The sequence below is a fragment of the Anarrhichthys ocellatus genome, unplaced genomic scaffold (genome assembly GCF_004355925.1).
Source record: "Anarrhichthys ocellatus isolate YVR2014 unplaced genomic scaffold, GSC_Weel_1.0 scaffold20, whole genome shotgun sequence".
In the NCBI taxonomy this organism is placed as follows: domain Eukaryota; kingdom Metazoa; phylum Chordata; class Actinopteri; order Perciformes; family Anarhichadidae; genus Anarrhichthys; species Anarrhichthys ocellatus.
Window position 1 is genome coordinate 6,778,813 of NW_022280050.1, and position 26,553 is coordinate 6,805,365.

Genomic DNA, 26,553 nt, shown 5'->3' on the forward strand with positions numbered 1-26,553 from the left:
CCTCTGACAGCCGCCCATGGATCACAAACACGGAAGCAGCATGGCGTCCAACAGCAGCGGCGGCGGCTCCGACAGGCAACGGGTTGCCCAGCAAAGACTGAGCATAATTGCCGGGCACTTACAGAGACCAGTGGACGTTGACTCGACCATCCTTGCCGCGGAGTGCAAAGCCCAGGGCTCCGAGACACACGTCGAGGAGAAGACTGTGCCGAAGAGGAGGTACAAGGCTGTGATGGAGCGGTGGACGAGGGTCCATCCTCTGTGGCTTTAGCTAGTTATTAAGTCAAACATCAGTGGGTTAATATGTAAACAAGACCCAATGGGGTGACATGCTCTGACGGACTAGCTTTCCAAGCATCTACAGCGCAGGGAGACATGGCTAAAGCTGGTTGTAATTAGCCTGCAAGCTAACGTACTTGGCTACAGCGTGGGTGCGGCTAGGTTCACTCTCAGGAGTTTAACGTCGATGTGGTCGACTTTCTTAATCTTAAAACCTTTTCTGTGGCTCTTAATATATAATGCAATTTGTTTTATGGCAGTTTTTCCGTGTCAGTGAGATTCTAAAAGCCTAGAAAAATGTAAACGTTGCGGTGTTTACTGATGCTTCGGATAAACTACAGCGATGTAGTTCATTTCAACTGACACGAGTACGTCACTCTTTATTTGACGACCATGTAAACATGTTGGAAGGGTAATCATCGAGATATTGCAAGTTTTAGGTTTGTCTTAACTAAATCTCAATATACAGGAAAAACTAAGAGCAACAGAGGAAAGAGACAGTCAGACTTCTTGTCTCCTCTGTCTCCTGTGATTGGCCAGAACAAGTGGTGGTCTGACTTTCAACCTATTGGCAGCTCAGTTCCTTTTGAGGAACGCCTTCAAACTGTGCTGACATCTAGTGTCAGTCTGAGATAACAGCTACAGCTAAAGGGTGAAAGCAGCACTCAAAAGTATGAGCATTTGGCCTTGTAAAATTCATCATGTCCTGTTCTGGTCAGTGTGACACACTGATGATATGAGAGAGTGTTATGTCTTGCAGCCCTGTCTGTTATGCCAAGTGAGTCCTGGGCGTATTGGTGTTTTACAGTGTGGGGCAATTAAAAGTTAAGGACATAATAGTTCAACAGTCAGTGGGTTTATCCATCAGTATCAGCATTGTGAGAGACTGACATGGGGCATCAGTAAAGGGCAAAGTTATAGAGCAATACATATTTTTTTAACAGGAACAGGGGCAATACAACAGTGTGGTGAAGTTCAGGTAGCCTGCTCGTTGTCCCTGCCTTTTAGTTAATTTTACATAACCATATACCGTGCTGTGATCGTAGAATAACAGAGAGTCACTTTTTGTTTGGAGAAGTGCCAAGAGACGTATTTTCAGCCACAATTGTACAGTTTGGATGTACTCGCTGCTCCTTTCTGGTATGGTTAGTTCGGTGGTTTCAGGCAGAAATCCTGATTTGCAGGTTGCGTGGTGTCCCAGCGCTACCTAGCCCCAACTAATAGTTTTAATACAACGGCCCCACAATCAATCCTGCCTTCATGAAGATTAAAATGTCCAGTTTATGTTAAAACTGTTTAGTAAAGTTTTAGTTTAGGGCTGTAGTTTGTGCCACTGTTGAATTGGATTGCACTATACTGAGAAGCATTCCCAGTATATTTCCAGTGTAGTCATAGATATGCACATTGAATTAAAGATGTAAGTCCACATATTCCATGACTTAATTTCAGCTCATAGTCTAAGACTGATTATCTTTTATCTGTTGTCCAAAGAAGCATTATTGTAGAAACATAATTCCACCAGCATTATAGTGTTAAATGCACATGTTCATGCAATTTTAGCATATAATATGCAAAATTAGTTTTTTGACTGTTAGCATAATTTCAATTTTGCATTTGAAGCTGCTTCATCATTAAAAAAAAAATAGATTTTTTTTTAAATTCTGGGATCCATTTTGTTCCCTTTCCTTTTTGTGCTATGGGTCGAGTTAATGTCAGGACATATTTATTTATATATTCCAAAATTACAAATCACAGATTTGCCTCTGAGGGCATCTGTACAGCATGCTCTATCCTTGATTCAGATAAGGAAAAAAACTTGAGATACACACAGGCAGAAATTAGCTCAGTTTATCAAAACAAATGAATTGAGACCTACTGCTTTGCCTATAAAAAAGGCCGTGCTTTTGTCCTTAAATGTACAAACTTGCCACATTTATTGATACATTTCTATTCAGTATGTTCAGCGGCTTTGACAGCATGTCAATAGTGGCGAGGATTCATTAAAGTATGACTCGGTGTGTCTCTCTCATCTATACTCTCGCTCTTAATTTATAGGAAACTCCATTTCGTCTGGTATTAATCTTAATTATGGCTTTTACTCCACTGTGTTAGCATCCCATCCCAAGGGACCCATGAGTTATGGTTGCTCTGTGAGTGGTGAGCTGTCTGTCTGCAGACAGTAAGTACAGCATAGACAGTCTAGTATCCTCTGTGGTTGTGAAGCTGGTGATTATTATGGGACGTCCTCAACAGTATAGCATAGCAGCAGCTGTTTCCACATCTTAAGGAGTCAAGGCTGTACTCAAAGAACAGAAAAGTACGGCTGAAGCCTGCGTACTGTTGAAGCGGACATGCTAAATAATTAGCTGGAGCTTGATAGTTCAGCGCACACGTTTGGCCCTAATCATAAAAACTGAACAGTATTAAAGATAGCTATGGAGAACCGTGCCTACCAGGTGCCATGAATGCAAAATATTTCAATGCGTTTGATGGGAAATGGCTGACTGCACAGGCAGGGTGTCTGCTAGCCTCCCCCTGTTGATGGATATGCTATTTAAATGTGTCTCTTCTGCATGACAATGTCAACAAGCTGCCTGTGTGCAGAGCGCTATGTAGCTGTAGGCACCCGGGGAATATTGTAGGTGTGCTTGTCTGCTCCCTCCAATATTGTAAATTTGCCAACTGATAGCCAGCCCCACCTTGAATGAATGCAAAGACTGCGAATGACTGAATAGAATAAGGAGACTTTTACATTTTCCCTCAGTGAATTGCTATACGTCTGGTTGTTAAAATTTCAGCATGAAGTATTTTATCAGCAAGGACTCAACACCCATTCCTCTTTGTCTTGGTGAAATGGCCCATGCCCAGCGGGACTGTGGCACCTTCACACTTGTTTTTTTTTTTTACTTCCTCTGCTGGTATTTCATGTCATATTTTACCTTCAATGTAAAGTGTACGAATTGTGAGCTTAACCTTTGCCAATATTTGTTTTCCCACAGGCAGGAGATTATGAAATGGAATGGCTGGGGATACAGCGACACCAAATTCCTCTTCAATAAGAAAGGTCAAGCAGAATTTACCGGCAAAAGGTATTGTATATTATCACATCAACACTCTTGGATAATGTTTATGCTCATCTGTTGAGGATTTAGAAAAGAAATCTTCAGTACTAGGTCTCATTCACAGCCTCTAGTCTTGTTCTGTCACAGCCATGGTGCCTACCTTCATTCATAAGTTGGGATAGCTTGAGGATGGTGACGGTGCTGCATTGATCATTTTCACTGCCCCCACTGAGTGCTTTTGAGATCAGTAGCTGGCCCCGTCTTACACTCTCAGCAATGTGGTGCTATTGCCACCTAGTGGTTGGCATTTGAACTGTTTACTTTCATCTGAAAAGGTCACTGGTTGTGCTTGTCAGCTCTCCCCAAACTCTGTTGCTCATTAACAGAAACCACTTTCTAAATCTATTCAAAAACGGAGCATATTATGTCAGTAATTATTAATGTATCTCTTTGGAGGTTGTGGGTGCACGCTGTCATTCACAGACTGTTGGAGACAAAATATTTAGTTTGAATGTAAGAGGGGAAACGAAGCCAGTCGTCCTCATGCTTTCTGAACACGGCTGCAGTTTACAACAGCACCTTTTATCATAGGTATAGATGAGCCTTGTGATCGTAATCACGACATGTGACTTTGGCATAGACGGCTCTGCTTGTGAGATTGTAAACACGGAGAGCTGGCACACACTGTGCATGAGGATGTATTTTGAGTAATGAGCCAAACTGGACAGGATGTTGCACAGCAAATGGTTTCTGCCTGTGCAAGCAGTTGCCACGAACCGCTCGGTGCCCTCTCGACTGAAAAGCTACCTGGGTGGCTTACAATATCCATGGCTGGGGTGCCGCTGAATGGATGTCAAAGACTGTATTCTCCTCCTCCTCCGTGCCCACTGTGACAGAGGCTTTTTCATTATAGTGTGTGTTTCATGGTCTCTTGGACAAAGGCACACCACAGTCCCCTGATGGGCTGGCCCGGGCTGTGCCAGCGGCTCAATTATGCAGAGGATGGCGAGGGCGATCATATGGACAGCACTGTCATTGCTGCTCTGCTTGCCTAATAACCTCATTGGACTCAAACCTCACGCTCTATTCTTATTAGACACAGCCCTGGTTTTGCAAATGAAGAAGCCCAGTCAAGCATTTAGATGTTTTCAATTGGAGAGCTTTGACTTCCACGACTGGAAATCACTATTACATGAGGCGTAGTTGATTTTTTTTGTATTTTTTTTTTTTTTTTTTTTTGTATTGGTTGGTCAGTCACACAATCTGTCTTCTTTTACACATTCCAGGTATAAACTGAGTGGTATGATCATCCCTGCTCTGAAAGAATGGATGGAAGGCACGTTTGGAACCAATATGCAGCATAAATCTCCAGCAACGGTGAGTGTAATTCATATATTATTCGTCGTGTCTCCAATGAATGGCAGAAAAAGAGCACTTAGTCACAGTTACAAAAATCACAATGGCTTGTTTTGTTTCAGCCCATTCTGACTAGCGGTGCTGTGCAGCCTCCCACTCTTAACGAGGCCTTTGTGGAGGAACTGACATCCACAGGAATTCCCTTCTCTCTTGACGCAGAAGACCGGGTGTTTCGCGCCCACGGTAAGGCATGCTGGGAGGAGGCTTTGGACATATCCCTGGTTTTTTTTTAAATTAATATTTCTGTGTGCTTCTCATCTCATTCCTGTATTTTCTTCCAGGCCATTGCTTACACGAGATCTTTGCTCTGCGAGAGGGGAAAGTTGGTCGTGTCCCAGATCTGGTGGTATGGCCGAGTGAGTTCAGAAGCCGCGCTGTCTCTGTGTTTTTATCGGTCTGTTTTTCTCCACCCACGTAGCATCGCTGATTCCCCCACCCCTGCTGGCTTAGCTGATTTAAAGGGTTAATCTCTGCAGAGGCAGGGATATTAATATGTATGAGTGGAGGCTTAATAAGAATCGTCAGGGGGAGGACGGTTGACACCCAATACTCCACGGTTGGGCCCTGCACAGCACACCCATGAATTATGATTCCGAGATTGGTTTTCTGTTGTTATGGCTGGCACTATTTTATCATGCAAATGAGTGTTGACTGATGGCTGGAACTTGATTAGCACCCTCCCAAATGGGCAGCAAATCATCAAGAAACTGTAGGCGTCGTTTCATCCTCACCAGCACCACATTTAAATTTGACCAACCCCACAAATACGCTCTCGTTCGCTAGTTACCTAATCGATATTTTGACCAGTAATTTGCATTCCTCGGTCGTCCCACCGAGTCGAGCTGTGTATTTTAAGTGGCGGTTTAGTTAGTTGAACTGTAATCCGTAGGCAGAAGCTGTGTGTTGAATTGGATGACAAAATGCAGGCATTTCTCACTGCCTGTAAAAGCACTTGGGGCCAGTCGAGCACATCCACGTAGGTGGGCATTGCTACTCTTCCCACTCGCTCACCACTCCAGTGTGAATGGATGTGAGCGCCGTGATTGGCTAAAGCATGTTTATATTGATCCAGCACATCCCACCCCAGAGAGCGTAGCTTCATGCAGTGTGACTCCGCCTGAGGAAAGCCCCAGGCAAATCACAACTATCAGGCAAATCAAAACGTCCCCCAGCTCTAATGGCTCAGGCCCTACACATTTATTTATTGTCTCCTGTATACACACAGTGTTATTTCCTTTACAATGCGTCTACTCTGGTTATTAAAGACTTACTTTATGAATGCAATAGAGGACGGTAAATGGAAACATTTTCTTTATGATGGCCACTAATTTCTACAACGATATTCTGTGTCTTTGCAGACTGCCACAATGATGTCGTGAAAATTGTGGAACTGGCGTGCAAACACGATGTTTGTTTGATACCATATGGAGGTGAGTCGTGAAATCAATGGCTCCAAGCAGCATAATTAGCTGTCACATATTGTACACTTGATGTGTATTTATATTTAATGTACTTTAATATATTCTCTACTCCCATCCCGTGCTGGTGAATTGTTAATAAAGCCACGTAATCTGTGAATGAACCTGGTAAATAAGGTACTGCTGACATTCCAGGAGATGTTTTGCAGAATGTTTTTGCAAAAAAACATATTAAGAGGCATCCTGGACCCCCAATCTAAGCATATGATGTAAATCTACAGTTCACTCTCCAGCCTGGAGACCTCTATCATATGTCATACCGTTCTCTTCCCTCCCCCCCCAATGTCTCCTGGTACTGTAACTATTTCATGATGACAAAATGAATGAAATCAAATTAATCTTATATAGTATTGCAGCAGTTTGTCAAGAGCTTCATGAGAATGATAAAAGTCAGTCACACGTTTATGCATTTAACTCCTGAAGCCTCCAGTCATTTTAGAAGGATAGGTTATTTGCACGGTGCAAACTTGCCGTCTTTTTTTTACTGTGTTTTGCATAACTGTCACTTCAAATAGTCACACTTAAAAAAATAATAAAAGTGGTGTTCATTTGTGAAGATTATCTTTTTGAACAAAAGGTGTAAGTATCAAAAATGTTGGTTTGCCGCAGAGCATATTTTCTGTAATAATGCAATCATTTTCTTTCTGTGGAGGGAACCAGAGCCATGCTAACTTCTGGGGTTGGCCTGCAAACATGCATCATCCCTGCAGCTCTCTATATGATACCTGCATTTGCTACTCGTACCAGAACAATTCTTTTTTTCATACCTTTCTTTGAGAAATATAAACACATTTTTGTATTCATTATTTAATAGCAAGCGCTAGATTCACAAGTGTGTTGTTTGTGTTCAGAACATGAAAGCCGGGAAGTGTTTTGTGTAATAACACCTCTATAATAATAATCCTCTTGTAACTGTTGTTTGTCTCTCTCAGGGGGGACTAGTGTCTCCAGTGGCCTAGAGTGCCCCCCAGAGGAAACTCGCTCCATTGTCTCTCTGGATACTTCACAGATGGTACGTAAACACCTGTGTCTGAAGAGGTGATCTGCACTAATGACAAGATAAACAGAAACAAACTCGAATGCGGTACGATGCAGCCGAATGAATACCATCATTGTGAAACCTAAAATGTTGTGTTGCATTAAGAGTGTTTCTATTTTGTATGTGCGCTATGCCATTAATGTCTAATGAACTCTTATTCAGTGAGACGAGTAATCAGATTTAATTATAATCAGTTTTCACTATTTTAACAAGTGAACTCGTCGTCTCAACCTGTGCCACCAATTACAAATGCATGCTATTGCATTGTGGGAAATAGTGTTTCATCAAGACCACAATGAAAAATTGAGCAATTGTATTTTCCATGTTGGCATTTTTCTGTGTACTTTCATACACCAGAGGGAACGTTCTACATAATCAGAATAATGTTAAAGATGATAAATCAGTTAGTCAGTCAATAGAAATGTATTATCTTTATTTTAAACTTATTTATCAAGCAACAACATTTTATAGTTCTACATTCCGAGTTTCTTTTTTTAATATAAATGTAAATGCACTTGAATGCACTTGGGAATGCGATGGAACTAAATGTTTCAGTATTTTCTTACTTAATGAAAATAAGCTTTATTTTCAGCCATTTTCAGAATGAGCCTATTTGTTGTGTGTTGGTGGAGCACAACTGAATTCCTTTTTTTAAGTTGTTAAATGTGTTGCTTGGGGCACCAGCCATTAAGTTACATGGAATCTGACCATGACCATGATGATGTTTCATTGGATATGATATGAAATGCTGAATATTGTCACCAGTAGCGTCCCGCCCTTTGATCCAGGCTCACATAGAGGTGATATATAAGCTGTCTGGATGCTGCTAGCCTCGCAGTCATTGAGTTTCCACAGACACCAGTGACCGGTGTTCTGTGTCAGGGGTCAGAGGTGAGGTGGCTCCAATGGAAGCACATGAAAGGAACAGTGTGGTTGGAACATAAAGTTTACTACCTCTGGAGAATAATTGATGGCAGGTGTGAAATGACCTCCTGTAAGTAAGGCTGGGGCCACATGGCCAGCGGCCCAAATAAGAGGCATATATTTGGAATCAGATGTTAAATTGAGTTTAACCTTGAGGAAAATGTCTCCGTCCCGCTGCACTCATTTATCCTCAGACATGCGACCGTCCAGCTAGAAGGACATGCTGGTGCAGAACTTCAAAAAGTATTGTAGGCAAGGGACTGTCCCCGCGGACTGCTTTTAAAGACAGCGTTTATGTCTGAGCCCGAGATATTTCAAGTCAACAAACCAGATGATGGTGATACGCAACGCTTTATTTTATTAAGAGATCTTGTAACGTATGTGTTCTTTTTAGACAAAGTAAACAAACGGCGTTGGAGAGTATTTCTGTTCCACTGTATGGTATGAAGCATTTATACAGAATGTTTCATGACCTCCACACTCATGTTGCTTGTTTTTTTTTTTTTCCCTCACAGAACCGCATCCTGTGGATTGACGAGAAAAATTTAACTGCCCATATGGAAGCTGGCATCGTCGGTCAGGATTTGGAGAGATTGGTAAGCGCTGCTCATCCATCCATATTCATCCACTAAAAGAGCTTTTAAAAAAATGCTGTGTAATGTTGTGCCAACAATCAAGCTGTGTGACCATTCACATGCAGGTTGCCCATGCTCAGTCACCTTGGTACTCTTTGCTGAGTAGATCGAACAGCGCTTAGGAAAGGAGTTTGAGACGGGAGTGCTGAAGGGGAGAGATTAGAGAGTGAGGCGGCAGTCATGAGCAGATGGCACCATCAAGCTAATTCAGAAAAATGGAGAAGGAGCGGGCATTTGATGTAGGGGAATGCGTGAGCTGCATTTAAAGCAGACTCCACCTCTGCATTTAGACTGGGCTAATTTGATGGAGCAGATGGGTCTGCATTATAAACTGTCTTCCAGGGGAGTGCTGTGATAAAACAAGGCCTGACTTGAGCCCCGTCTTGCGCTTCCGGTGAGGGTTGTTGTTGTACTTTAAGGTCCTTCTAATTATTACCATTAAATGTTCTGCCTAAAGATGCAATCTGTTTGGGGGTGGGCTGCCTTCAGGAGAATGTGTGTTCCTGATGACCGACACATTTTCCTCAAAGCCGTCGGGATAGTGCGTCTGATGAAGGTTGCTCAAAGGATTTTTCCTTTGTCGACCCAAAGTACATGTTCACATTGTTATGGCCACGTGGCAAGTAACAACGTAGTCACTTACTGTTGTAAATTGGGCAGAACTATGGAAGCTGAATGTGCACCAATGCCAACAGCAAGCACGACTGTCTGAGACATAGCCTATATAACTCCTATATTTACATAAACATGTAGTTGTTAAGTTTCTGTAATTGTATTTTGACCAGTAATAATGATAAAAAGGCCTTTACATGTTGTTGTTGTTGTTGTTGTACACATAACATCAGTTATCCAGTCGAGCAGTGGAATTTGACACTGATCTTGTTTTAGTGTTTTTGTACTTTTTCCACTCGTTTTATTTTCGGCCAATGTAAAAATGTTTGATTTGCAGTGAAATGCAGCAGCAGGGCTTTAATTATATTTGTTCCCTTTTCTTGCTCATGTTCTTTTTGCTTGTTATTAAAACATTCTTTTGGGTTTACAACGACGTTGTTTTCCAAACATGTTTGGCTCGTTTATTATTATTTTTATTTCTTTTCACAGCTGAATGAGAGCGGCTACTGTACAGGACATGAGCCGGACTCCATGGAGTTCAGCTCCCTGGGGGGCTGGGTAGCAACCAGAGCATCAGGCATGAAGAAGAACATCTACGGCAACATTGAGGACCTGGTGAGTCCCCCGCCCTCCTCTTTACCGTCCTGCTCGTGTTTGTTCCAAAGCCTGACAGTCAGCACACAGCTGTTACTGCACACTAATTAGGAAGGAAATTATTAGCATATAAGTTTTGTGGACTTTAAAAGAATGCGACGGTTTGTATATTTTGTGTCTGAAAGTGTTTGTGGTGTTGCTGTTTTGTGGCTGAATAGGTCGTCCACGTAAGGATGGTGACCCCCCAAGGAGTGATTGAAAAGAGCTGTCAGGGCCCACGTATGTCCATAGGGCCAGACATTCACCACTTCATCTTGGGCTCAGAAGGTTTGCCGCCTATCTCGATTTCAGTACACCAGGGCATTTGGGCACGTGTGTGTGTGTGTGTGTGTGTGTGTGTGTGTGTGTGTGTGTTAATGTGTGGTTTGTGTGCAGGACTTTGAGATAAAACAGTAACATCAGGACGGTTCTCAGGCTCTAGGCTTCTTACACATTAACCAGCTTCGCAGGAAAAGTGATCTGGAGGTGTATAAGTTAGGAACCAGCAAGTGTCCTCCCCGCCCCATCTGCGGTGCCCTGTCCTTGTGAATGCCCACAGAGAATACCGCCATATGCCAGGTTCCCCCTAAATAATGAGGAGGTTCAGAGACTCTTGGCATCGCTATGTTTAACAGCTGTGAATGCAAACGTTATATTCATCCTACGAAGCACAGCAATCTGCTCCCCGACTGGGCTGGGATCACTGTGGAAATCTCCATTTATAGCCAAACCAGCAATTGCAGCACCAAGAGCACAGCTTTATATACAACATCCAAATCACAAGTGACTGCTGTAGAATGTAGATTACAACTAAGCATGTCTCCACCACATGAAAGTATTATTACTAGTAGATATGATTGTTAACGGGGTCGAGGCATGTGAAAATGATTAAAACATGATAGTGTCCAAAACATGTGAAGTTTATAAAGAGTGTCATAACATGTATGTGCAGCAGATTGTTGACAAATCAAATCGGGTTTCATTCAGCTGTAACAGCCACATCGAACAAGTTCTTGTAAGTGATGCTGAATTTAATAACTAGCTATGCTGTCAATCACAAAATGGGTTTGAAAATTTCTTCCATAACAGCAAGTTGATTCAACCTCAAAATCTGAAACTAGCTGAGAGAGAAATACTCTTTGAATGGATCCGTCTAATATCAGAATACCAGCGCTGTGGGTGTATAACTGTAGTCCACGGTAGCAGGTTGAATGTTTCAAAGGCCCACTTTATAAACTAAGGCTAATAATAAAAGTGAGAATAGTGCTTCGTATCGTGTGAAACATCTGGAGGTGAGCTGGGGTTTGGTGGTCTAGCAGAGATGGACCACACGTCTCCGGGAGTTCATATAATTCTGGGAGGCCTAACACTGGAACTAAGAGGTCACAGCAGACACAGTCTCATTAGAATGATCTACTTCCTCACCCCAGGAACCACATCTTGCAGTCTGACAGTAGGCCACAACAACAACACAGAACCACAGTCAAACCATCAACTATGTTCTGCATGTTAAGTCGAATGCGTCCATTTTATCAGAAACTACGGTTGAAACCTCAGAGCTTCTCATTCACCGCCCAACAACCGGGACTCCCCATCTCTCTGACCTTGAGCTAGCCTGAATGCAAAGTATTTTCCTCACTCTTGCTTTCAACCGGTGTAGAGAATGAGTGGATTAATCAATGATAATCCCTTCTTCTCTGTCAAAACTCATCTCAACCGTGGAGGGTGTAATTTAGTTGTGACGCTAACCGGTGCTAATTTAATATACAGAGTCATAGTAGTGGCTTCATAGTGGTCAATGTTTTTTTTTTTTAAATATTTGATGCTGGAAGCAGAGAGACTTTTCATCGTGAATAGTCCTTCTCCCCAAATCCTGTCAGATGAGGTTTATTTAATAGAGATGGTCACAGTACAAAAAAACAAAAAGGCTTAAACTGCACTCCAGCATTTCATTGCATTCATCCCCAAGAGTGTTTTTCTGACCTTGCTGTTCTTATTACCTCCCTTTTATTCCTCACTCACTCACCCTCCTTGACTCCCCTCCACTCTAGCTCCTCCCAAGCTCTCTCTCTCTCTCTCTCACTCTCTCTCTCTGACTCCTCCTTGCTCACTCACTCACTCACTCACTCAGTGGCTCCTCCTGCGTACTGTCAGGAAGGAGGAGCCTTTTTGAGGTTGAGGCCTAATGGAGTCACATGTTTTGCACTGGGCCACTAGGGAGCAGCGTGTGGCATGTAGTGTCACGTTAGAGGGCTCATTAACAACCACACCAGGCGGAGGAAGCCTCTTAGTGGAGCCAGCTATGTTCAGGGAACATGCGTCTAAAAATGGACATTGTCTGCAATAACACTGACTGGGGTGGGGTGGGGGGGTAATAGGTTTGGTTCTCACCGATAAAATGTCCCAAACATGATATTAGGTCTGCTACTAACAATTATTTTAAGTTAAACACACTTCCAATATTGTTTGATAACAGGTGTTGCGGTTTTACTGGACACAATTGCACACATTAAAACATGTTATTGAATAAAACGCTATAAATTCATTGATGGTGATTAAACATGAGACAGAGATGGCCTGTATACAGCCTGACACCGTTAGCAACTAGCAGGAGTTGGAAGAGACCAGAAACGGAGCTAAACAAAAGTGGAACTTCTATTCACCAGATTGCAACAGAAGTTTATATTGCTTAACAAGCACTTCCTAGCTACAGTTTACTGTGAACTCGGATACTCTTGTGAAAGCAGTTTTTAAGTGTTTTTCCCAGACATTTATGCTGCGTAAGGTAGACACTTTTTTTTTTTTTAAACATGCAATCTGACTCCTTCAGCAGCAGTTCATGTTTTCAGTTTTCAGGGCCATGAGGTCAGCCAGAGGTTTTGACATACCTGTATATATGTGTTGCTGCTGTTGGCCTCGCTGCCTTTGATAGGGCCCTGCTTTATTTCCTCAAGGTCTTAAGTTGATAAATCTTAATTGTGTGCGGTAGAAAACCAGATCTGCTCGGTGAAATGTGAGACAAAGGTCACCCAAGGGACCTTTGGGACGTGTAGCAGAGCCCTGTAAAACGGGCGTATGCTCCGCTCAGAGAGGGGGTTAGGTCGTATCAATTGTGGGAATGGATTTACTTCTTTCTGCACCACTCAAAATCTCTCACTGTGATTTTTCCACAGGAACCCTGGGCGTGGTTACGGAGGTAACGATGAAGATTCGTCCCGTGCCGGAGTATCAGAAATACGGCTCGGTGGTATTCCCTAATTTTGAGCAGGGAGTTGCCTGTCTCCGAGAGGTCGCCAAACAGGTAACATGTTAAACTATCTTTTAACATGTGGCGCTGAATCACTGCGTTCTCCTTCCATGGCTCTTTTTGAGTGCGTTGCCGGTTTGCCCAAACTGCAATCAGCATTTTTCAGGTCTTCACTTGTTTTAAACATACAGATCTGAATGTATTTTTAGACCAGCTTGTACTCTTTGTTAAAACCTCCAAACTAAGCCAGTCCAAAACCTTTAATCAGACCTTTATGTTGAGACGCGACAGGCTGACAATGCCAAAGCAAATCACAACCTTACGGTGCCAATTGGAACTTTTTTTATCAGATGCATCAAGTTAAAAGAAAGACGTTGAAGTCTATACACTGTACATTTGGGACATTAAGCAAGAAAGTAAAAGCTTTAATTCAAGGTTCCAACAGTCTCACTGAATGTTGACAATAATAAGTATTGGTTGAATTTGATATCTTGTTGTTTTCACATAATTGTGCCCTATGATTCCTACCAACTAATAAAGACCAACTTTTATTTTGCAGAGGTGTGCCCCAGCATCTATACGACTCATGGATAATGAACAATTTAAATTTGGTGAGTTTTGTTTGATCATTCACGATATATAGTCCAGCCTTGACCTAAAGCATTGCAGCTGCTGCCATTCCTCTGAGTGCTCTGTGGTGACCCTTCACTATACAAGTGGGACTTTATTTGACCTATTTCTAATTTTCAGGAAGTGCTTTTCCTTTTGGGCCCAAAGGTAACCATTGGCTTTAACCGGCTCATGGCAGGCTTTTAACCAGCAGCATTATAATCACTTTCATTTTTACTTTACATTTGTTTCCCTCTCTGTGTTTCTTTGTCAATATTTGTGTTGCTGTTTCATCGATTACCTCTGAGAGAAGAACAATGACTGGCAATGCTACCGCATGTAATGATTTTACCTTCTGCAGCAGTGAATTGTTAAATTGATTATTATTTTATTCTGCAGGAGAATAGCTGCACACAAACAGACGAAGAATTGAAGCAAAATGAAAAATGACCCTGGCCAAAATGAAGTAGTTGTTACATTGAAGTTTTATGATGTTGTTTCTTAAGGTCTGGTGGAATGCATCTGGCATTGCTAGAGATCTCCGTAAAGTTCCCCAGTCTCCAGGGATCTCATTATCTCCCCTATATTTCCACTTTTCACAGAGTAGGCACTTCTTAGCATTAAGCAGGGAAGATGAAGCAGCCAGGTTTTCCACTAATAACTAAAACTCACGGCTCTATGATACTTTCATGGGCTTATTAGTGGATTGTCCTCACTTTTAATCATGTTGGCTGTTGAGTAAGGAGGGTTGATGTATTCACAGGTCTTTTCCAGATTGGGATTACAAGTACAATTTAGCGCGGCCCGTCTTACTGCACAAGATGAATAATAAGAATGCAGTATTAGATAGCGGCGAGTTGATACGCAAAAAAACAAAAGCCCACAGAGGGGAGAGTTAAAAGCAAAATGATGCACATAGTAGGTGTAATCTTCTCTCTCTGGATGTTGAGTATTGAATTAACCAGTATGATGGCTGCGAGAGACCTAAAGACCTGCAATCAAATTTTGGAATGGAAACAATTAGGACACTAAGTGATGAAGAGACTTGAGCATGGGGGGGGAAGTAAATGAACTGTTAAGTCTCAGCGACATCACCCGTGACTTCCCCGCAGTGATTGATAACCATCCCATTGGCCCCAGCCTCTCATTTTCGCTTGTCCACAGGCGCTTTTGTGTGTCCGATCAGAAATAAATCAAAAAGTGTGGGTGAGGAAGACGGATATCGCTGTGTCAACCCCACTTCCCTTCGGAAACCCTCTGATTTATAGTCGCTGTCGCTGGCAGCCACTGGCCAGTTGTAAAGTTATTCAAATGTTACCATTTATTTTTCCTCCTTTTGTTTGAAACCTCAAATAAATCTGACTCGCTGCAGAATGTAAGCAGAAGGGTGTGACTAATGTGTGAAAAAGAAATGGTTGGCCTACTTCTTTGTGAATAGATGGAGCAGATCCTTATCTCCTCTGTTTACAGGTCATGCCCTGAAGCCTCAAGTATCTTCAATGTTCACATCCTTTCTGGACGGGTTGAAGACATTTTACATCACCAAGGTAAAAGAAACAAATAGTTAGAAGTGAACATCACCAGTTGCTTGTCCCCGAGTATTTTTCATGATCTTTTTCAATCGCCAGTTCAAAGGGTTCGACCCCAACTGCTTGTGCGTGGCCACCCTCCTGTTTGAGGGAGGCCGTGAGAAGGTCCTGCAGCATGAGAAGCAAGTTTATGACATCGCTGCAAAATTTGGGTAAGTAGGAGTTCTCCTTCTGTCCTATAACTGAGCACGTTACAAAGATCAGTTACAGATCCCGGCCGTGTCAAGCACAGAAATGACAGAGCACCATTTGGTGAGACTTGAGACATGGTGCCTGAGGCCCTGATGTCACTTTATTTAACCAGCCATTATGTATTAGCAGTGACAAGGATGGAGAAGCACAGTTGCACACTTCAGACTTGGCTTCTACTCAGTAGTTTGTCTCTGTAGATTGATGGATCACCTGTGGATGTCCTCCTGTCAGGCCAGCTTTTATGTTAAAGTAGGTGTGGTGTGGGCGATGATAGCGGGGCAGAGCTCCCCTCAGGACGGCGCAGGGCGAGAGGACATAGCCCGTGAGTGCCGCTGTGATTGATTGTGAAACGGATCAATGAGGACTTTGGTGGAAATCAGTTCCCTGTCATACGGAGAGGGATTCTCTCTATCCTCAACAAAAGTTTAATAGATGAGTTCATCCCAACATAAATTAAGAGTTATGCAGTTCAACTGGTTGTTTGTTGGTGATTCTGAGATGAGTTTTTTTTTTTTTTTACTGTGCATCTTTTTTTTTTTATTGTTTATTTTGAATATTAAGTTGTTTTTTTTTATAGCAACATTACTCTGAAAATATGATTTCAAAAGAACTTTTCTGCTTTTTGATTTTCAAAATGTATCTTAAAGAGATTTTCTAAATTGGTTGCTAGTTTGCATTTTCCTCTTAAGTCCAGAGGTGATAAAGAGAAGAACATAACTGTAAAACAGCTTTTTGGGTAAATGTTTGGATACACTGTTCAAACCAAATGTGTTCACTTTAAGCTAATTCACTCATTAAAAAGCAAAACAGTGAGCCTTATGTTAACTGTGCATACTAATATAAATGTATTTGTTACGTATTTCGTAGTGGAAACTTACCAACAAAAACCCTTCCTAAAATAAGAACAAATATTGATGTTCTACCAACACCAATAGCTCATTACAACACCAGTTTAAGCGGGGACAAACCCGGGATCCCCAGTGCTCCTCACTGGGGGATGTCGGTGATTTCTTCCTCGGTAAAGCTCATCGATTATAAATAACTGTTGGTGTTATTCTTTGGCTCAGTGCCGAGACTTGCAGGGAGCTGGACCGCTGCCCTGGAAGCGGTCCAGCAATTAAATCACCAGAAACTTGTCAGTTACGTGCAGCATCCTCAGCTTTATTGCATTATTAAAAATAAATCGTGATCACCAATCAGATCAAGTGCCAGTGATGGATTGGTGCGGTTCTGTGAAGAATATTTTCTGGTGGTGTTGGGGAAACGGGAAGAAGGGTAAAAAAAAAATCAATGTAGTGATTTTCTAATGAGCTTGGGCTGATTAGTTTGGGTGGTAGATGAAAATCTGATTACCCACTGCAGGTGATGGATGTGTGGCTGACCTGTGGCGATGCACAGAGCACAGCTTCATTGATCTGTACATTGTTTGATTGACAGGCTCCCAGGCAGCTGTTGTGAGGCGTGCGATCTGACCAACAAAGCTGAAAGAAAGGAGCTGTTAAATATTAACCCTGTTATCTGCTTCTAGGGGGCTGGCAGCCGGAGAGGACAATGGGCAGAGGGGCTACATGTTGACCTTCGTCATCGCTTACCTCCGGGTGGGTCACTCCTCTGGCTTTTTTTTTCTGCCGGCGCTGACGGGCAGGTGGGGGCGTGCGGGGAGGAACGCAATCTGACAGCAGATAGGATAGTGAGAAACACAGAAAGGCTGCAGAATGTGACCTCGGGAGGTCTTTGATTTGATCTGGTCACGGTTGTTGTCAGGGTGTCTAACACTGAGGTGTCTACACCATGAGGAGAACACAGTGGGTTCAGTCACAATGACAATGGAGAGTTATCTTAGGTCAGTCCTGTCAGAGAGGCCGTTTTTCATCACAGAAACAAGCAAGGAGTCTTACGCGCACTGACATAACCTGGTTACTCTGGACTTCCTTAAACATACTGCTCTTCACCTTTTTGTTTTTAAAATACACAAATTGCGGCTTTAGAGTTAGACCGACTTGTGCTATCATATATTTGTAAAGGGAAAACTGGCTCCAATTGTGTTGTCAATCCAATTGTGCCCAAACAAAACCCTGACAAATGAAACAACTAAATCACTAAAACATTAAAAAACATTAAGCTGTAGTTCCAAAGTAGGTTTGGGGTTAGTGGAGAAAGCTTGATCACTGCCAGAACAAGTAGATTTTAAAGTCACCAGGTTGCTACAGAGCATGTAAACCTCCTGTATCCTGGTGTCTTTTGTGCATGTAAATGTACTGAATGACCATTAACTGCGTACTAATGCTGATATTGTACTCCGAGCAGGACTTGGGGATGGACTACTATGTGATCGGGGAGTCCTTTGAAACCTCTGTGCCTTGGGACAGGTAAAGACACTGTTATGAGCTGTCGGCGTCTCACTGTTAAGTTTAAGTACATGTAAACGTTTTTCTTTTCTCACCTCCTACACGTTCAGTCCTAAGCGACTCCTCCGTCTTTGTCCTGCTCCCGTTTCTTTTATTTCTCTTTGCTTCTGTCTTTGCCATTCACCTTCATGCCTGCCTTCTCCCCCCATTAACCAGCTCTGCGTTGGCGTAAGCTTTGCTTCCTCAGCCTACAAACTCGGCATTACTGACACACACACACACACACACACACACACACACACACAGTAGGAGAGACCTATCTGTTTGCGTTCTGTGTGAGGAAATGCAATATGAGCCACATATTCATCTCACATCCACATGTGGTGTGTTCTGCATTTTGTCCATGGTTTCATCATCATTTTGTTATACACGCACACAGACACACACACACACAGCTCCGTGTTGTGTAACATGCCTGTCGGGAGAGACCAAGAGATCAGGCACTGAGGCGAGCATATGTGCCTGGCTCATTACCCCCCTCCTCCCCCTCCCCCATCCTCCACACACTGCTGCACATGCTTAGGACTGGCGGCCATTTCCACACCAGTGGAAACCTCTCCCACAATGGTCGTCATGTTAGTCTCCTCCTATTCCTCTTTTCATGTCCATTTCTGAATTTTGATAATGTTTCATTGCTAATTAAATCAGTTTAATGAAAGTTCCCTTTTACATTCGATTATTATGTTTTTAAATACGCAAATATTGCAGTTTGGATTCCAATGTCATTTTGCAATTCTGTTGGATATGGTTAATTTATTTTAAATTCTACCTAATACTTTATTTCCAGGGTGTTAGACATCTGCCGGAACGTAAAGGCACGGATCACTCAAGAGTGTAAAGACAAAGGAGTGCAGTTTGCACCGTTGTCCACATGCAGGTAATGTTTGCAAACATTGCAAATGACATAAAGACTGATTTTTCTTTCTACAAAAAGTTCTCAAATGTGTCCCTTCTCAAATTTTGACTGTCAGAAAAGACCAAAACCAACAATGTGTTAAACCATCCTTATATATTTTCCTTACCCATTCTGTCACGCCTGTTTGTTAGTGTTTAAAAAGAAATATGTACTTTAATTTCTAAAAGGGAATAAGTAACTTCTTAAACTAGCAGGGCACTGCCAGAATAAATATCCATTAACACTTTAAATGTTGTCTTAACACAATTAGCCGAGAGGAACTGTGACGTAAATCAAGAACTCTCTGATGAAACAATAAGCACACATGATGAATCTGACCAGACTTTTTGGTACGTAACATTCAAAAATACTCAACATTTATTTTCAATAACAATTAAGTATTGAGGTTGTACACTCCCGACCCCCTGGTGAGTTAGCGAGGGCCACACAGCCAGACGGACAATCTGACAAACAGCCGGCGAGCCGGCCGAGGAGCACCAGGCTTCTGCTCGCCGATTGCGGACAGATTAGACCTCGGCCTGATTATGCGACAGCCATTCATTTCCCGGCTGCAGTCTGTCACATGATTGATTTGTCCATTTAACCTCTAGAACAGTCAGTGTGCCAGGTGATGGGCCATGTCAAATGAACAAGGGCTCTGAACCCTGCTCCTCCAGAGGGGGAGAGAGAGAGAGAGAGAGAGATGCAAACTGGAGAAGCATTTTATTCCTAACAACCATTTTTTACACTTTCTCCATTTAATCTAGAAGAAGCCACATGAGCAGTAAGGATGTTTTATTCTGTGTAAAACAACAGACTGATCCATTTTCTGTCTCGCATCAGTGAGTCATCCTGTTACCTGCAGCACAAATGTGGCTCGGATGATTAAAAGCATTTGATGGCCATTTAATGCCTGATAATGTTATGTTATTAAAGGTGACAGTGCTTCCGCGCTCTCCTCCGCTTTTGGGAAACCATGAATGGAATTGAGGTCAGGGGTTCACTGGGGAAAGGCAAACCTCCCACTTTACTTTGTCTTCCCATTATGAAGCGGGGAACGCATTTATTGTATGAAAATGGAGCACCTTGCTAAAACACTGCTCTTTGTATTTCATGTAAATTAGATTTCAAGAGCTGAGGGAGAAACATTTAAGGCGTCTTTCATGCTTACGTAAACACGACTTTTACCTGGTTTCTTACAGGGTGACTCAGACATACGACGCCGGTGCCTGCGTCTACTTTTACTTTGCCTTCAACTACAGAGGACTCAGTGATCCAGTACACGTGTATGAAGAAGTGGAGGTATGACCGGTTACATTTGTATCAACATTAGGCCGTGGTCCAGTTCTTTTCTAGATCATAACTATACCTGAAGTGAAGATATGTTGAATCTTCAACACCCCAGAAAGTGAGTGACTCTGGTTCTATTTTTTTTTTTTTTTTTTTCCCATTTCCCAGCATGCAGCTAGAGAAGAGATTCTTGCCAATGGAGGGAGCTTGTCACATCACCATGGAGGTACTAAACCCTGAAAAATACATACAAAAATATCCGGTTTGTGTTAAACAGAACACTGAATGGGATGACATGTTATTTCCAAAGAAAAGGCAGCACGGCGAGCTCTCCCAGCATGTTTTTCCACGCTAGCGAGCAGGTGACCAGTCGAGCTATAAATGTGCATTTGGTCGGAGATCTTTCGCGTGTCCGAAATATGTTCCTGCGGCTCAGATGAATGTCTCTGAATCGGCTATTTGTTCATTTTCGGCAGTGACCAAATGAAACGTGAGCAGGGGAGGGCGGTGGAACAACTCTCTGGGCCCCATCAGGGCTAACCGAAATGGCTGCCTTATCTATATTGCCATCCGCCTCGCTGTTTTCATACATCACTTCAGGCTATTCATCACACCTGTCAAAAACAGTATGCAGTGAATCAGCTGCGATATTAAATCACAATTTTTCCTGAAGGCGGGGACGGGTTCAAAATTAAAAGATTGCTAATAAAAAGGAGGCGGTGGGCCGGGGTAAATGATGCCGCCGTTATCACCGGCTGTATACTGACCTCCAAACGGTGGCCCAGCCACCCCGAGCAGCTCGGGGAGGTGACGGGGGGGGGGGGGGATATTGATGCAGCTCCCGCGTGCAAGGCCCACTCCGTAATTGTGATTAATAACAGTGAGGCTCGCTATCTGAGCGCAGACAGGCCGGTTTGTCTGCCCACAATCAGTGCTTGACAAATGGAGCTAGTTTCACTGGGTTTTGTGTATCAAACAAAACAGATGTAGTCGAGGATGGTGAGGTGGGAGGGCACCAGAGGAAATATACTTTTTATTATTTTTTTTGTCTCCCTGTATTTACAGCAGGTCAGTGTTGTGCTGCGTGGGCGGAGGTAAGGGAATCTGGGCGTGTAGAGCGCTGCAGGACATAATACTCAGCCAACACCGCCACGTGTTGACTGCTGTCCATCACGAAAACGCTGCGAATTTTAAGTTTCGGGTTTCTCACTTAAAAAAAGATCTGTGTGATCGTTCGCTGGTTCTGAACGTTAGGAGAAAATGTCCTCTTTAACTAGGTCACCAGTGTTGCAGCGGTGAAGAGTTGTTGAACATCCATCACCAGGAGAGTCATCCATCTATCAGCCAATACTCTGGCTCGGCCGTATCACAGCAAGGCAGGGCCGCTGCCTTCCCCCCGTCTTCATGTCCTGACCCCCATTTGTCAGAGAAGCTCGGGGGAGAGCGAGAGCGTGTCGAGGGGTTGCGGCTCAGCATGTCCACTGCAGTCTCCTCTGTACGAGGGCCACCCCAGGGTGCCCAGCATCTTCACCTCACCTTGTGGCGCTGCAAAAGCTCCAATACCGCTAACTCCGCCTAACACACAGGTCGCTGCACTCAGGAGGTAGAAAAATTACCTGATTCAGTGAAGTTCCCACCTCGCCTTTCGCCCCGCACTTCCCGGGCTTTTTCACACGAGAGAGATATGACACTTTAAAAAAAAAAAAAGAAATCTGTCATTTCTGAAATAACTACCTGCTCTTCTTTGCATGTCTCAGCTGCACAGACCTAGCCCGGTGAGATTGATTGCAATAGCAAGCAAAAAAGAGAGAATATGACAAGATAGATGTGTAAATTATCATAGTGATGGAGGCAATGATGCAGTCCCAGCACCTTCTGTTTTCTCTCTTTTTCCTGAGAGGAGGGAGGGACGGAGGAGGAAGGACTGAAGAGGAGGAGGTTGGGGAGAGCAGGGTACTTTCTTAGTTATTGGGTAGCAGCTGATTGGTCCCTGTGTCACCATCTGGAGGTTTGTGTGGTATCAGGGTCCCTGGTGACCCCGCTGTCTGCCCTGTTTTGTCAGGAGACGGGCCTCACTAGCCTCATGTCTGATCCCCATCTGGGTTTCCTGGCTGGACTCTCATAACAGGCGGCTTCCTCCCTCAACACTGGTCCGCAACTAGTGATGCAAAGAGAGGCGTGCAGAGAGGGAAGGGAAGGCGTGTGAACACTCCTATCATGCACCTTTGTTTTTTCAGGCCTCTCTATCTAATCTCAAGTGGTTTCACTGCTGATTTCAAGTGTTTACTCAGTGAGCAGCACCTGTTTCAAGCTGCTCTGTTCTCAAATTTATCTTTTTTTTTTGTTTTGGAATAGAGATATTGTGTGTTTCTTTTAAGTTGACGCAACCTCCAAAAGTTAACATTTACCCAGCTCTGATCGGAAATATTTAAAGTGCGCCTTTGTGTAGCAAACGTAATGTCCTTTAATTCTCTTTTGATAATGACTAGCTTTTTATCCTCTTTAAGAGACGTTTAAATGCAGCAGGGGTGTTAATGCTAGTGAAGACGGTGCGTACTGTGTAACAGCATTGCCACCAGTTCAATTCAGGCTGGCGATTAACTAGTAACAGTTATTTTCATTATCAATTAATCTATTCTTTTTTTGGTTCAGTCTGAAAAATAACAAATAAATTCCTGGAGCCCAAACTAAAAAACAATGATATTCTACACGGATGTAAAACAGCAAATCCTCAAATTTGAGAAACTGGAACCAGGGAATCTTTTATATATTTTTTTGCTGTTAAACAAAACGTTCAAACTTACTTTGATCAAAACGTTCCCATTTTTGTCTGTCTCAACCATCAAATAAAAGCAAAAACCGTCTCTCTTACTTTCATGAACCATGCATCCCTCAGCATCTACAGATGCTCTGTTAAAGCTGAAAATCAATCTTCATCGTACAGATTGTGGCTGAGTTTACACTTTACAATTCAACAGCTTTATCGGCTTGTATAAAACCAAAGTTCCTATTTTATTTGAAGTTCTCTAACAATAGTTTGGCTCCCCGGTGAGGTTGTTCCAGTCCTCCTCAGTCACCAGACCTCTCGCTGGCTTCAGACTCTCCGCTGAGAACCTGTCGGGCACAGGCGCCGTGGAGTATGTCGGACTAGACAGCTGGTGAAGCAATGGGCACCCTCACTAGGCTTGGTGCCACAGCCTCCCTCGCTCCTCAGGTTGGGGGTTTGTAGGAGGAGGTGCAGGAGGGGATGGTTGAAGAGCGGCTGAAAGCCAAAGTCCTGCTGACAGAGGACCATTGTGTGGTGCTCCGCGGTTGGCTTTGGCACCCTGTTGATGATCAGGCCAGTGTTAGAGGGCACAGAGCTGCGTTCAGGACAAGAGAGCACAACATCCCTCGTAGGTCAGCTGGATGAACGCGCTCGTGTGCACAATGAGATGGAAACACACACACACACACACACACACACACACAGACGGACAAACGCTCCAGCGGCTCGGGAGGGAGGGAAACGGAGGGGAGTGTGGTGGCTCAAAGAACGAGGGAGCCGGGGAACGGCCCGCTACAGCCGCCAGCCGGCCCCTCCTCTGGGAACACACAGAGCCTAATGAGTTTGATAGTCTGCTGAGCTCCATAAATCATGCCATGCAAAACATTTCTCCTCTCTGAATAAAAGCATTTATCACCCTCTGTTTATTCACTCACTCTCACAAGATTGATTGGCTCCCAGCAGCCCGCTGAGCAATCAGCCGTGCCGATTCCTCTATTTCTCCCCCTCGGTCCTCTTCCTTGAGTTCATTTATTTATTTATCTATTTTCTCTCCTCTGTCATTCAGTGGGGAAACTTCGGAAGGAGTGGATGAGAGAGGCCGTGTCCAATGTCGGCATGGGGATGCTGAAGTCTGTCAAGGACTACGTTGACCCCAATAACATCTTCGGCAACAGGAACCTCCTCTAATTTCCCGCTCACCTTTTTCTAAGGAAAAAAAAAAAAAAAAAAAAAGCAACTTGTGCATTTTGGATTAATAGATACTAAATGTGAATTTAAAATGGATTTCATCAGTCATTTGTGCCATTTATTCATTCACCTAAACCTTATCTTTTACATTATATTGCACTTAATACGCTGTAACAATCATTGTCACTCACTGTGCAGCTCATTTTTCACAGCCTCAGCTTGTTGGAGCTACGGCCATGATGCAACCAGACGTGATGCAACAAAACCTTGATTTTTGTCATATTTTCTTATATATAACCATTTCCTAAATATCCTTGCCAACATGGTTAATTCGTCTGTTTGTTTGTTTGTCTTACTTTCCACTTGTGTGTGTGTGTGCGCGTTTGGGGCACTTCTCCAGTGGTAAGTTGTAGATGAATGTGCTTTATAAAGCTCTGTGCCTTTCTAAAGCTTCTGTCTGCCTTCCCTTTCTCCTACTAAACACTCTGCTGGTGTACAGTGAGTCCCTTTGTGGAGCAACATTAACTTGGACATGATGTTTTCTATGTCTTCATCTTTTTCTTGCCCTCATGCCTTTGTTTTACTGACCTATTGCCATAAGAGACTTTTTCTCGACACGCGTGCGTGCGTGTGTGTGTGTGTCTGCCTAGATTAAAGCCTCACCCCCCCCCCCCTAGAAGTACAGTATGATTACAAAGAGAGATATTCCTTCTGTGTTTAGTATTTTTGTGCTCAAAGTGTTTACCTTGCATGGTTAGTTACTGGGAAAGTGAAGTGGGGGGGGGGGAGCCATCGCGTTTTTGTATCACGGCAGCTTCAATGTCACCAAGTTTGTAGTTTCGAGGCCTCTGGATCCCGGTGCTCATGTTGTACCAAAGACTCAACACATAACATGCAAACACACCGTAAACATATGTTTGACTATGTGACCCTCGCACATATTTAGTAACTTCATGCACAGCTAAAATATATTTTTTAATCAGCATTATGCAAAGATGACCCTTCTGAGAGCTGTAAAATGTAGATATGCGTCTGTTGCACATGCTAAAACCTTCTACATAATGTGTCTTGTGTTCAAGACGCTGTATTTAATTATTTCTTTTCCATGGATTTGCTCAGAAATTCCTCCTAAAATAGTTGCCCTTGTTCTGTACGGTGTAATAGATTTTTGGAACGGATCCTGTAATGTACAATTTGATACCAGGCTTGAACCATTTGTTACTGATAACCATTGATTTTGAAGGAATCTCGCCTTTTTTTTCTCTTTCTGATCTGTGCTTCACATTTTCCTGAACCACCTTGTCCTATTTAACTCATATTCCCCCAAATAAAAGGACTCATTAGGGACCCGTCGTGTGACATTTTATCTCCGTGTCAAACAACGTGTGAGAGCTTTTGAGCGTTATGGATGTACCTTTTGTTATTTTTCACTTCTCTTAACAACGTCGTAACATCAGAGTACATTTTGTCAATGCTGTTTGTGCAATAAATTGAACTAAAACATCTCATTTGTTGAATTTTTCTTTCAGTAATATACAACACTGTTCAGAGAGCAGAACTCGTCCCCTCTCTCGTACACCATTTACAATTCAGCTCTTCAATAGTAGCTTTTATTAATGTTGTCAGACGGCGCTAAGAGGGTCAACAGGAGCCTCGGAGCAGCTTTTTGTTCTTTCTACCTGTGCCACACTGAGTTCAAAGTAATCCAGCACAAAGAAGTTTAAAACCGCCTGTCTTACGCCTCCTGACAGGAAGATTTCTTTTGTTTGCTCCACACAGGCTCAGTAGGAAATCATCTTCACCCACACAGCCACCCACGCGCTGCTTGCTGACGTCACAGCCATCAACAGCAATAGAGATCAGCCGTGGACGATGAAATGCAGTTATCACACTCTCACTCTGGCTTAATACACATGATCGTGTGAATGAATACAGCGGGTATAAATACCACATAAAGGATTAAACAATATATCTGATCAATCAATGCATTTGTTAGTTTTGGAATATTGATTACAGATTCATATATTTGCAGCTAATTCTAATTTTCTTTGGTATTATCTTTTCTAATCCTGACCGCATTATGCAACTTCTTTTCAAAGTAATGTGTGTACATCTGCAGTATTCACGGATAGCATTTCATGTGCAAAGATACATTTGTCCACATGAGGTCAGCACTGCACTGGGATAAATACTCATTGTAGACTACTGCGCAGAGTCACTGGTCCTTAATGTAAGTAAAAGTAGAAAGACTGGAATATAAAATGTCCTGCATTGGAAATGTCACTTAAGG

The 26,553-nt window shown here is 43.0% G+C and overlaps 1 protein-coding gene across 1 annotated transcript; it reads left to right on the plus strand.

The window, feature by feature from the left end:
• agps (alkylglycerone phosphate synthase) lies at positions 1-25,771 on the plus strand. The gene is made up of 20 exons (XM_031858438.1): positions 1-219; positions 3,279-3,368; positions 4,628-4,718; positions 4,820-4,940; positions 5,039-5,113; positions 6,116-6,187; positions 7,168-7,247; positions 8,714-8,794; positions 9,935-10,060; positions 10,258-10,366; positions 13,252-13,379; positions 13,885-13,936; positions 15,405-15,481; positions 15,563-15,675; positions 17,244-17,313; positions 18,023-18,084; positions 18,911-19,000; positions 20,221-20,320; positions 20,477-20,534; positions 24,142-25,771. The coding sequence occupies exons 1-20, from the start codon at positions 17-19 to the stop codon at positions 24,261-24,263; spliced, it is 1,920 nt and encodes a 639-aa protein (XP_031714298.1). The 5' UTR covers positions 1-16; the 3' UTR covers positions 24,264-25,771.
• The last annotated feature ends 782 nt before the right edge of the window (positions 25,772-26,553 follow it).